Source organism: Nyctereutes procyonoides, unplaced genomic scaffold (genome assembly GCF_905146905.1).
Source record: "Nyctereutes procyonoides isolate TBG_1078 unplaced genomic scaffold, NYPRO_anot_genome, whole genome shotgun sequence".
NCBI classification, from domain to species: Eukaryota; Metazoa; Chordata; class Mammalia; order Carnivora; family Canidae; genus Nyctereutes; species Nyctereutes procyonoides.
In genome coordinates, this window is record NW_026575134.1 from 20,186,651 (window position 1) to 20,200,608 (window position 13,958).

At 34.8% G+C, this 13,958-nt stretch overlaps 1 protein-coding gene across 2 annotated transcripts in view; it reads right to left on the reverse strand.

Moving 5' to 3' along the window:
- Positions 1-608: 608 nt before the first annotated feature.
- The window catches only part of SEMA3C (semaphorin 3C), a 192,490-nt gene continuing 179,140 nt past the window's right edge, over positions 609-13,958 (reverse strand). For both annotated transcript variants that reach the window (XM_055301023.1, XM_055301024.1), the window contains exons 16-18: positions 8,622-8,689; positions 6,321-6,451; positions 609-2,256 (exon numbers count right to left, since the gene is read on the reverse strand). In XM_055301023.1, the coding sequence (XP_055156998.1) occupies positions 1,846-2,256; positions 6,321-6,451; positions 8,622-8,689 (610 nt within the window). In that variant the 3' untranslated portion in view covers positions 609-1,845. The remainder of the gene's footprint in view (positions 2,257-6,320; positions 6,452-8,621; positions 8,690-13,958) is intronic.

Below are 13,958 nucleotides of genomic sequence, written 5' to 3' on the forward strand. Positions count from 1 at the left end.
ATAAACCCGAGCATGGTTTTGGCCTTCCATCGATACACATTTTTATTTGTGCACATAGCAGGCAAAATATTTGTATAATAAACTGCTTTTGAGAATACTTTGGAATCGTGCACATTTGGAACAATAGCGTTTATTCATTAACTTATTTTTGCATGAACATTATTTATATTGTCTATTTTAACTGCTATGTTTGCCCTGCACTGAGGCCTCCTCTTATAATACCATAACTTACCACCACTTAAATAATAAATCATATTCTTAGATTCTGAGCAATGATTACATTCATTTTGACAGTGATTTTAGTTCTTGAAGCTTAAATGCTGTGGTGCATAAAAAGGTAATTAAGTCTACCTTGCCTTCTTTGTGGACTGTTAACTACAAATAAAATTTTATGCTGGATTTTGAGTAAGTACATGATGCAATTTCTGTTTGCACCTGGAAGCATGAAAATTTTTTAAAAAGCAAATAAAGTGAAAAAGCAAAAATTGTGTTTTTGAAGGAACTATAACAATACCAAGAAATTTTTCCTATTCCTTCCATCTAATTGCTATTTGGAATAAAAAGTTCTATAATAATTTTTTTTCTAATAAAATGACCCAAACATACAATTAGAAGAAAATTATTTATTCATTGCAAAATTCGCCACATTTGTATTTATATGCTAGTGAACATAATACACCAGCATTCTTTAAAAAAAAAGTATGTCTACTTTTGTTCATATTCGAATTTTTTTCATTTCTCCACAAAAGGCGCACCTCTCCAGCACACACTAAACATCATCTAAAAAAATGAACTGGTGTCTTAATCTTATGATGTCTGAGGTTGATAAACCAAAAAAATGTGAGAGTTAATTATTGAAATTAATTACTGATGTTAAAAACTAGTCATATTTTTAATAAACAGCTTTCAATAAAAATGCATTTCTTTATTTTTCCCCATTTTGATAGTTTCACCTCTCATATACAAGTTCGATATTTCATTTTTTTTCTTCTTATATTGTTTACTTTGCCACACAGACTAGAAAATTAGAACAAATACAGTAATTAAACAGTGTAAGATTATATTCTCTGAGTCTATAATAACTTAAATAACTTCCAAAAAAAGTGCTTTTGTTTGGAAGATGATAGCATAAGAATATAAACTTAAATGTTTTGCTGACATAACTCTAATCAAAGATGTTTATGGTGAGGGTCATTCACTTTATCTTCCTAAAACAAGGAAACAAAGATCAATAACAAATATCAGCAATTGACCATTTTCTATAAAAAAACATTAATATATTTCACTGGAAGCATATAAACTGTTCACTTTTCTGGATGAATCACTCATGTTTTATACAACTTTTAGATGCCCTCTTTCTTGACTTGTATCTATTCTACATTTCTTTTGACAGCTACTCTATCACATGTACTTACACAACTTTTACAACATAAAAGTTGTGAACTTGGCATTTGTTTTCATATATAAAATCACTGACAATTCCAAATCTAAGCCCCTAAAGCAAAGAAGGAAGCTCATAGGGTTATGGCCCTCATTCAATTAAGGGATATAGGAATTTTAGTTGTATAGCCGCCATATTGATTTTGAAGAAAAAGTAAATACATAAATAAAATCTGGGTTAAGTTAAATATTTATATGCACCATGAGGACCATGACATGTCTAGTGCTAGTCAATATCATACAAGAAAATGCATGCTCATTTCAGTTCACGTAATATTCACTTTAGGAGTGAGTAACACCTTCCTCGGGAATTTCCATGGGTAAAGCACAGGTTCTTTGCTCAAAATTTGATCACTGAAGACAGACCATTCTTTCCTGGAAGCCTAAGCCCCAAGGAAGAGAACATTATGACTCTGGCAACTGATTCCTCCTGTTTCTGCTTTTCCGGCTATTGATGAGCGCTTTTAACTTGCCATAGTCCCCTCTTATCTTCTGTGACTCTTCGTGTTGATGATGCTGCCGAGTGTCTTTGCAGTACTGATTAATCATCTGCATTTCTGAGTGGCTAAATGCCCCCATGATGTCCTTTGTGTGGAAAGGTAAAGCCCTCACAGAGCTGGCCCAGGTCCATGGGGACCATTTGTCTGTCACGACAGCCACCATTTCAGAATCTAAAACTTTAAAGTTGATCTTGGCTATGGTCTGCTTGAAGCTGTTTTCTGTTGCAATGCAGTGATACAGTCCTTGGTCAGAATCTTGAACGGAGCGGATTAGAAGTCCTTGTGAAGTGGCTATGATTCGTTCATTCAACTTGACCTAAAAGAGAGACTTGTCAAAGACCCAAAATCTGACTCTATGTCTTCTAAAAAGATATGAGCAACACATACAGAATATCTCTGAACTTTCAAATTTGGCAAAAGCATTGAGTACTGATTAGTTCCCCTCTTAGTGAACACAAATTTTTGGCCTGTTCCATTGACTGGTTTGCAGAGGAGATCTCGTTTTAAGAGCACTGAATCTATTAAAGAGAGGGTGAAGTTATCACCCATGCTGCCAAATATACCTTAACCATTCCCTTTGGACATGGCTTCTGCACATATAAACATAGTTTGGGTTGCATTCGGAATGTGAATCACAGTCAACATATATAAACAAAATTCATGGATAATTTAAAATATCTATTTTGTCCTGGAGCTCTTGCCTTTAATTGCAACAAAAAAGCTCTTTTACTAGTAAAATCATGAAGCCACAGTTAAATGGTCGAATTTTACCATTTTTTCAATGATGAATGGATATTCTCCTAAATAAAAATTGAAATAATTCATTACTTTATTAAAGAAGTAAGACAATTCGAAAAAAATCGTATAAACAGAGGCAGAGTTCTATAAACTATCAAAGGTTTTTCCTATTATCCCAAGCTAAAGAATAACTAAAAATAAGCTGACATGCCATCATCTTCCAAATCTTCTGAGTGGTTTTACTTTCCAAGGAAAGGTAATAAAAAGCTATGAGGTTAATATTTAATTATTTTACAGCCTTATCCTGGAAAAACTATCATATGCTGGATATTAGTTACATGCATGAAATCCATCTTTCTTAAAGTTCCAGTTATAGTACTATCCACAAACAGACTAAAAACCTAAGTGGTGAGAAGTTCCTTGCCAAGGGTGGGTACTCTGGAATGCTCTTTCACTGAGGGGGGAAAAAACAGACCCGAATCAAAATAAGGGAAGATGGAAGATGTTTTTATAAATGGTAAATTTCTGTGTAAATATGAATCTAATTATTAATGAAACAAAATCAAAGATAGATTGTTTTAATTTTTTTTATGATAGTCACAGAGAGAGAGAGAGAGAGAGAGAGAGAGAGAGGCAGAGACACAGGCAGAGGGAGAAGCAGGCTCCATGCACCGGGAGCCCGATGTGGGATTCGATCCCGGGCCTCCAGGATCGCGCCCTGGGCCAAAGGCAGGCGCCAAACCGCTGCGCCACCCAGGGATACCCAGATAGATTGTTTTAAATGAAAAGTAACCCCTCCGCAAAAGCACAAAAAGGCAAAGTACAGTATTGAGATACAGATAATAGACCAGATCTAGAAAAGGGAATTCAGAAAGAGGGACTCAAATATATGAGGCAAAGTTTTGGTGTTAATTTGACTTTTAAAGTTTAAGTGTGCCTCAACAATAGTTTCAATCATGTAGAAATGCATTCAGAAACAAAAGGAAGGAAGGCTTTTCTATTTGTGCAAGATTAGGAAAGATTTTGGAGACCAGGTTTACAAATCCATCTAACACATATATAGTACTTGACACAAAATTTCATTTCTGGGAATTTGTACAGAAGCTATACTCAGAAGTGTGCAAATGTTCATTTACATGATGTTTTTGATAAGAAGAAAAACAACAACCTTAAGCAGTAGATGGCTTAAAAAAACAAGATATATTCATAGAGTGGAACACTATGTAGCCAAGAAAAATGTTAGCTCTCTATATACTGATATATATACTGATATTAAAGTGTATGTGTGTACATCAGAGAGAGAGACAAAGACAAAAATAGGAAAATTATAGAGACTATTTGGAGGAATACATTATGATTGAATATATAATTCTTAATAGCTCTATACTCTAGGAAGTATGAGTAAATATTGAAGTGGAGGTGAGATCTTTTAGTTTTCACTTTATGTAAATCAGTATGAAGTATTTACATTTTTGTCTGTGAGCTTTTACCATCTGTCTTATAGTTTTTTTAAAGTTCAATATTTGCATATCATTAACATGAGAAATGAGCATGTGTTTGCCTAAACTACTAAGTACAAATTAGGATAAATTTAATAAGATGGTAATAATTTGTTCAACTAAATTTAGAATGAGTGGAATTGTGTTCTCTAAATTCTGGATAAGTAGATTCACAGAGTTGTATTACAGTTAATTTTTCCATAGTCTTTTTTTTTTTAACGATAGTCATACAGAGAGAGAGAGAGGCAGAGACACAGGCAGAGGGAGAAGCAGGCTCCATGCACTGGGAGCCTGACATGGGATTCAATCCCGGGTCTCCAGGATCGCGCCCTGGGCCAAAGGCAGGCGCCAAACTGCTGTGCCACCCAGGGATCCCAATTTTTCCATAGTCTTACAGCATTATTATATGTTCAAAATTGGGAGAAAAAGCAAGACAGTAATAATTGAGTCTCTACCTTCTCGAGCATTCTGAAATAAAACACTAGAAATATTGCAAAGGAGATTCAATCATTAAATCTATTACTCATTCCATTTTTAACTGCGTTTATTAACTTCTGTGGCATGTATTCAAGCTTGTGTGTCCTCATTGTCTGTAATTCAAATAATAGAAAATACATTCACTTATTGCATGTTATTCTATTTAACTTTTTAGTGAATTAAAGAAAAACATTTTCTTCGTGTTACGTAATCCCTGTTTGAGTTTTAGATTTCCAACTCACATATGAACACACAGAACTCCTCAGGAAGGAGTTCTGGAAGGAGCTCTGGCATATGGCCTATCATATCTGTATGATAATCATCATCGCACATTATGACTTCTACCCTAGGTTACTTTGTAAGGCAACTATGATTACCATTTACATCCATGCCAAAGAGTTGAAAATTAATTGGACTGTAGAAATTTCAAGGCCTCTTTGATGACAGATTCTTGTGGCAAAGAAAACAGATCTCAAATAAACAATAATTTGTTCTTAATAAAAAATGTTTTAAAAGATGTTTTTAGTATCATAGAATTCTGGGCCAAGAAGGGGCCCTGAAGTTCAGCTAGCTCCTCTTTCCTCCCAATGGTTCCATCTCTTATTGAAGGGGTCATCAGCCTATGGTTTTATATTCTAGTGATGGGGGACACACAATTTCCTAAACAGCTCATACTGTCTTCAAACAGACAGGTCTAAATTGTAAAGTATTTTCTCATATGGAGCCAACATGCACTTCAGCAACTTTGATGCAGTGTCTGTGTTCTATAGCTTGGGATTGTATCCATTGTAAATATCCCCAAAATATTATTTAATATGTAGTCCCCAAAATGCCCACAACTGAAGAATATACCCTAATGCAGAAGGCGGCTTTGCTCCATCAGACTTTATGCCACTCCTAATAGCATCACATCTCAGACTACCCTAAGGCTTTATACATACATATAGATTTTCCTTCTTCTTTCTCAGGTTGTCAGTACAACCTGACATCAACATTATGGAGTTCATTATTTATAATATTTCACCCAATGCCATTTTACAATGCTTCCCCTTTAAAACAGCCCTTTCTGATCAGTGGAAAGGTTAATGTCAGTGTCCTTTTATTTGAAAAACTGTTTTTCCATATCACTGAATAAAGTCAATGGTCCCATAAACAATGATTCCATATATTACCTAACCAAAACCCTAGAGTAATGGATAATAAAGCAGAGGAAACAGATTACCACATAGCAGAAATATGCTCTTTAACCATAAAAGTTATGGTTTAGTGTAATTTCTTGCTGAGGAAAATTGAACTTTTTTTAAAGCCCCCTTTTATCTTGTGAATCACACAAAGGTGCTGCTGTGCGAGAACTTGGCTTCTGGTTTTGCACACATCTTGTTTCTTTTACAAATGCTTCCTCCTATCAATAGACCCGTCTGGAGTGTCCAAGCTCTTGTTTCAATCACCGTGTTACAGAGGTGAAGAGGCAGCAAGGATTTTGAATTAATTCATCAGCTTTACAGACAAAGGATTTTAAAGAAAGTGGCACTCGTCATCCCAAAGACATGAAAAGATGTTCATATGCTTTTTTTTTTTTTTATGTTTGATCTGAACCTCACCAAGGGATGGTGATTCAATGTCTTTCCAAAGCCCTGATTGATTGCTGCTTATGTGTGTTACTCACCTCTTTCCTCCTATCTTTGTCTTTCTGTAACAGCCACTTGATAGATGCCTGTGGAGACTTAGGAGCACACTCGAGGAAAGTGGTGTTATTTTTTACTCCATACTGAACAATTTCAGCTGCATTTCTATATGCTGGAAAGCAAAAAGTAGAAAGAGGGAGAAGAGAATTTAGAATATATTCTCTTATATGAATGCTTATTTCTCTATAAAATTATCATCACCTAAAGAAGTCCCCCCCAAAGGCAATCTTTGCTCATTTAACAAGCAGACGATTACGCATTGTTTACTGGTTGTGTTTAACCTAAAGGGAAAGGAGAGAAAGACACAGGGAATTGATGTTTATTCAAGAGGTACTCTATACCAAAGACTGTCCTTAACATCACATTGAACATTTAATTATTACAATATCCTTACAAATTAGTTTTTCTCTGCTTTTCAGAGCTGAACAAACTGAGGCTGTGAACTATTAGGATATATACCCTACTTGAAGAGTTAGTAAGTGCCAGGCATTATAAAACCAGGTTCATCCATACTCAATGTAGTATAGATGGAATTCAGAAGCATCAGGAAAAGTCAGAAAGCAAAGTGTGGCTGTAGCGGGAAGTAGTGGTTGAGAACACAGTCTTTGGAATCAGAGGTATTGGAGGCAAAATTCTGACTTCACCAATACTGGCTGTGTAACCTTAAATAATTTACTTGAGCTTTCTGTGTCTCAGCTTTACTTGGCTCTAAAACATGGATTATGTCTTCATCCAGGTTCTTTACTGAAATTCTTAATTCAGGAAGATCATTTAGTATAATCATGTGGTTGCTTAGACGTGAACAGAATCTTCATTCATAAAATGGGGATAGATAATAGACCTGACTTTAGTACAATGTCTTAAGCATTTAAATAAGATAATCCATTAAAAAAAGCACTTAACTCGGGTTCCTTTTTTTTTTTTTTAACTCAGGTTCTGACACAAAGTCAACATCCATGTTTGTCCATCATCACCCCCACTGACAGCTCTACTACTATAGCTACTAGTGTTAGTAGAACTTGCACACATATTTACAAAATATTCAGTAAACATAGAAATGGTAACCTGGATTATTCTCTTAATTAGATGCATGGAATTAAGCAAGATGTTACAATTTTCTCCTTATAGTGAGTGTAGTTGGTAATGATTGTCAGTCTTTATTAAAGAAAGACCCAGACTCAAACATATTAGCAATAGCAGTCTTGGTGTTAATTATTAGCAACAGTGCATTTGTAGCTCCTTCATGAACTCAGAGAGCTCTGCCCAAAGATACTTTGTTGGTGGGGTTGAGGTGGAGGGGAGAATATTAGTGGGGAAAGTATAATAATGTGGGATTTTCATGTCAGGATGGGAAGAAATGGGTTAGATTGTAAGACACAAGGCAAGATTGTCAAAAGTATTGCAATGGTTATAAATCATAAAACCCGGGCACTGTAATACACCCATGTTCAGAGCAGGATTATTTACTGTAGCCCAAAGTAGAAGCAATCCAAGTGTCTAGTGGTAGATGAATGAATAAACAAAGTGTGATATATACAAACAATAGAATGTTTTCCCATTTTCAACAGAAAAGAAATCCTGACACATGTTACAACTGGAATGAACCCCAAAGAAGCTCTGAAATAAGCCCGTTACAAAAGGATAAATATTGTGTGATTCCATTGATAAGAGAGAGGTATTTAGAGTAGTCCAATTCATAGAGACAGAAAGTAGAATGGTGGTGTCCAGAGGCTGGGGAAGACGGAGTTAGTATTTAATGGGTATAGTTTCACTTGGGAAACATGAAGAGGTTCTAGAGATGAATGGTTGTACTGATTGCACAACAATGTGGATGTACTTAATGCCACAGAACTGGACATTTTAAAACTGTTAAAATGGTAAACTTTGGGTTGTTTATATTTACAATAACAAAAAAACAAGGCACAATTCTATTTGTTCTTCAGTAGTAAATTTTTGAAAAAGCACATTTTTTTCTTAAGAAAGAAAATAGCTTTGTTTCTTCAAAAAGAAAATAATAGTTAGGAAAATCTATAACTGACATCTACATGAAAGACCGAGGCAACTAACATATCCAAGGTATCTGTATTCACAGACATTTGTTTTTCCTACTATATATACAAATAACATTTAATTTTTAATTTCCATATGAACACCAAGAATCTTCACAGTGAATCTTTCTTTAAAACATAAGATGTGAATTTATTATGAGGTTTCCCTCCCTTAAATGTGATGTGGAGCATGGCTACTCTTTACCAAGTCTGAGCCTTGCTCAGTCTTAATACCTTTTAGATTAAATCCTCTGCATTGAGTCAATGGATTTCCATGTCTCACGTCTTGTCTTCGGCTCCTCCTATAGGTACAGAGACATATATAAAACTGGCTCAGAATTAACATCGCCAATTACACCACAGTTAAAAGATTATATTTTTAATTTTACAGTTTTTTAATTGCTTAAGGTTTCAGAAGGAAAGGAGGTCTGATATATAACACAACTATCTGGCACTTCTTGTTCAAGACTTCCATGATAGGATGGGTATTTCACCTTGTTTTCATTCTGAATTAATTCTGTCCCTCCCTATCTCTACTACTGGAGATAGAATGCCTATGAAATTCCTATTATGTGCATTTCTGGGGTAAATGCTAGATTCCAAATTAACAGTGTAAATTTTAGTTCAGAGATATTCAGCAAAAACTTTCTAAGATGGAAATATCTAGAGCATAAACTCACTACCATCTTCTTTCTTAAAATTTTTTTCTTTTTTTTTTTAAATTTTTTTTAATTTTTTTATTTAGTTATGATAGTCACAGAGAGAGAGAGAGAGGCAGAGACACAGGCAGAGGGAGAAGCAGGCTCCATGCACCGGAAGCCCGACGTGGGATTCGATCCCGGGTTTCCAGGATCGCGCCCTGGGCCAAAGGCAGGCGCCAAACCGCTGCACCACCGAGGGATCCCTTAAAATTTTTTTCTTAAACAAACCTAGCTTTCTTACAAAAGTCAACATTTCCTAACATTTTCCTAATATATTAAAACTTTTATGAAATAAGTGATAGAATATGGACATTTAATATAAAGTTAAGCAAAATTGTTCATTTACTAGAATAAGAATTTTCCTTCAATTTTTTTACTATGAAAAATACCAAGCCTACAGAAGGAGTGGAAACATGAGTACAATACTGAGATTCATAAAGTGTTAAAGTTTGCCACGTTTATTTTTTCTCTCACATGCAAGTATTATGTTGAGTATATATATAGAATATTTATACTCTTTATTCACATGTATGAAAATCTTTAGAAGATAAGTTGCAGACATGATAATACTTCATTCTTAAATACTTCAGCATGAACCTTCTAATTTCTCTACATAAAGACAGTATCACTCTCTCACTAAATATGACGATTTGGTAATATCACACAATACATATTTTATATTAAAATTCTCTTAATTAGGGATCCCTGGGTGGCCCAGCGGTTTGGCGCCTGCCTTTGGCCCAGGGCGCGATCCTGGAGACCTGGGATCGAATCCCACGTCGGGCTCCTGGTGCATGGAGCCTGCTTCTCCCTCTGCCTGTGTCTCTGCCTCTCTCTCTCCCTCTCTCTCTCTGTGTGACTATCATAAATAAAAAAAAAATTAAAAAAAAGAGAAAGTTTAAAAAAAATTCCCTTAATTACCTCTGAAATATCCCTCATGGATTTTTAAAAGTTTATTTGGGATTGAAAGTCACTCACTGCATTTTAGTTGGTATGTATCACCAAGTTAAGCATTTCAAAATTTAGTTATAGTCTTTGTAAGTTGGTCATTATTTAAAACAAACTTTTAAATTATTTGAATACTAATTAATTTCTGAGTCTTAAATTAAAAAAAAATATATATATATGTTACTCTTGTATGACACAGTGAAACAAATCAAAACAGAGCAACTGAAATTCTCTTAGCAATAAATCATAGATATGAAGATTGCTATAAGAGAGAAGGAAAAATGAGGTGCTTGGGTGGCTCAGTCAGTTGACCTTCTAACTCTTGGTTTTGGCTCAGGTCATGGTCTCCCCATGGTAATATCAATCCCTGTGGCACAGTTTGGAGTTCGCTTCAGATTCCCTCCCCCTCTGTCCCTCCCCAAGTCATGCACACACTCACTCTCTAAATAAATAAATAAATAAATAAATAAATAAATAAATAAATAAATAAATAAAGTCTTTAAAAAAGAGAGAGAAGGAAAAGATCCTCTCCTTAAATATTGAGAATATAGGGATAAATTGTTTATTATCAAGGCTGAGAAGTATATATAAATAAGTATATTGCTTAATTGGGCTAGCTGTTAAGTCTCAACATTTTTCCCCTTACAGATAAATTAAAATATTCAGTAAGAAAAGCAGAAATATTAAAACCACACAGGAATTATCTAATTTACAAAGGGAAACTAATCTCAAAGTCATCAAGAGTGAAAAAAAAATCATTTTAAGGTCATAGCAAATAGTATTGCGTGTATTCAATGGCTTATATACATACATCTATTTATGGAAATAGCAGTATAAAATTCCGTGTCATTTACGTATTATTTTCCCAAAAAAGTCACATAATCCTTATTCGATCTTATATTTCTAATACAACACACACACAAACTAGTGGAAGTTACTCCTGTCTCAGGAAATACAATTAATGCTGTACTCTAGAACAGCTCCTATATCAATCAGGTTTTTACTGCATTGCATTTGCTATATTTCCAAGCCACAGCATTATTTACTACCAATCAACTTGTGAGTGCACTATATCTTTGAACACCACATGAGAGTTCTTGTGGCTGAAGCAGTCACTTTCCAGCCATCCAGAGAAGCACTATCATTCCCAATGGCTAAATTGATTGTCCTGTGACCAGCACTATGTTATAGTTTACATAGCTGGGCAACCTGAATTTACTGTATCACACAGCTTCCAGACCTTCCAATACAGAAAAACATTATGGCTTGGCCTAAATGATGAGAGCAGCAAGACAGCTATCTGAGATTTTTTGTATTTGTTGATTCCCTTTAGGATATTCATCTACCACCTTGAAAGCTGGTATGCACAGTAATATTATATTGCATGTAGAATTTGCGATTTGAGCTCAAGTTACCAACATTTTCTTCCTTATGGTATATAATCTTTTGGATAAACAATGAAGTCATTTTGTTCTTGTATATAAAACAGATATTTACTTGAAAATTGAACTGATTATCTTGTCTCAGAATAAAATTTAAAAATGTGCATCTGAATCCAGGAAAAATACCATTTGAGATTAAACTGCAATATTTGGTACAAATGCACAAATATTTAAGATACTTGAGAATGAAAAGGAAAATTGCTTGGATTATTTGCTATAAACAAAATTAAAAAAAAAAAAGAGAAACCACTGAGTCAATGATATTTAACAACTTTATTATATCAAAGCATAAACTCATTGATTTCCAAGTATCACTGTAATTCTGTTACCATACAAAGAACATGTTTTTGGTTTTCTTTTTTTAAAAGATTTTATTTATTTATTCATAGAAAGAGAGAGAGAGAGAGAAAGAGAGAGAGAGAGAGAGAGAGAGAGAGAGAGAGAGAGCAGAGGCACAGGCAGAGGGAGAAGCAGGCTCCATGCAGGGAGCCTGACATGGGACTCGATCCAGGGTCCCCAGGATCACACCCCAGGCTGCAGGCGGCGCTAAACTGCTGCGCCACCAGGGATGCCCTGTTTTTGGTTTTCATTCCAATGAATTCCTCCAGGTACTCTTTGTGTTCCAGATAGATAGACAGTGCTATCAACATAAAACTAGGTAAGTTAACACTATTAAAGAAAATCAGTGTGGAAAATACAAGCAATTTTTTATTATTATTGTTTAATCATTCAAAATATTATATATGAGAATTTAGGAAATAATTCAGCAAACATGTTTTACATTCACTATATGTTTAGGTTTTAAAATAATTTGTAGAAATTAAATATTATAAATATTTGTAATGAAACTTTCAATGTGATGGCCAAAGATGGGTGTGAATAGGCCACAAATAAGATAGATGACAGATAGATGATGGATAGATAGATAGATGATTGATAGATTATAGATAGAAGATAGATGATAAGTAAATAGAAAGATAGAACAGAGATTTTTCAGCTTTTTATGATAGAATTAAGATACTGCTAGAGATTCAGATTGCACTTTAAATGATAACTGCCTCCTCTTTCAACCCATGTTATTTTTTCCCTGCTTATGCTTTTTTAAATTTCAGGTTTACAACATAATGACAGGATACACCACCTGAAACTAACATAATATCATATATGTGAATTATTTCTCAATTAAAAATATACATTTATCAGTGAAATGACCACAGTAAGTCTAGATAACATCTGTCCCCATACATAGTCACAATCTTTTTTTCTTGTGAGTACTTTTAAGATCTACTCTATTATCAACTTTCAAATATGTAATACAGTCTTTATGCTGTACATTGCATACTCATGACTTAATTATTCTATAACTGGAAGCTTGTGCCTTTTGATCCCTTTTGTTCATTTCTCCCACCCCCTACCCCGCCTTTGGCCACCACAATCTCCATGAGCTCGGTTTGTTGTTACTTTTAAAATTCCACATATAAGTGAGATTATACAGAATATGTCTTTCTCTGACTTATTTCACTCAGCATACGCCCTCAAGGTCCTACAGATGGCATGATTTATTCCATTTTATGGTTGAATAGTATCCCGGTGTGTGTGTGTGTGTGTGTGTGTGTGTGTGTGTGTACCCTTACTCAGTCATCTGTTGAAGGACACAGTTGTTTCCATGTCTTCGGTATTGAAAATAATGCTGCAATGAACATGGGGGGTGCAGATATCTTTTCAAATTAGTGTTTTTGTCTTTTTTTCAGATACATACCCAGAAGCGGAATTGCTGAATCATACAGTAGTTCTATATTTAACTTTTTTTTAAAAAAGATTTTATTTATTTATTCATGAGAGACAGAGAGAGAGGCAGAGACACAGGCAGAGGGAGAAGCAGGCTCCATGCAGGGAGCTGGACATGGGACTCGATCCCAGGTCTCCAGGATTACGCCCTGGCCTGAAGGCGGTGCTAAACCGCTGCCCACCCAGGGATCCCCTATATTTAACTTTGTGAGGAACCTCCATACTGTTTTTCATAGTGGCTGCACCAAGTTTTCTCACCAAAACTTTTTCCACATCCTCTCCAAAATTTATGACTTGTATTTTCTCTTTGCTCTGTGGTCATACCTAAAAACTTATTATCAAGACCTACATCAAGGAGGTTAATGCCTATGTTTTCTTCTAAGGAGTTTTATGGTTTCAGGTCTTACATTCAAGTCTTTAAAACATTTCGAGTTAAGTTTTGCCAATAATGTAAGATAATAGTCTAGTTTCTTTCTTTTGCATGTGGCTGTTCAGTTTTCCCAGCATCATTTCTTGAAGAGACTGTCCTTCCCTGTTGTACATTTTTGCCTTTTTTGTTGTAAATTATTTGACCATATATGTATGGATTTATTTCTGGGCTCTCAAATCTGCTCTGTTGATCTATGTGTCTGTTTTTATGACAATAGCATACTGTTTTGATTATTATAACTTTGTAATATAGTTTGAAATCA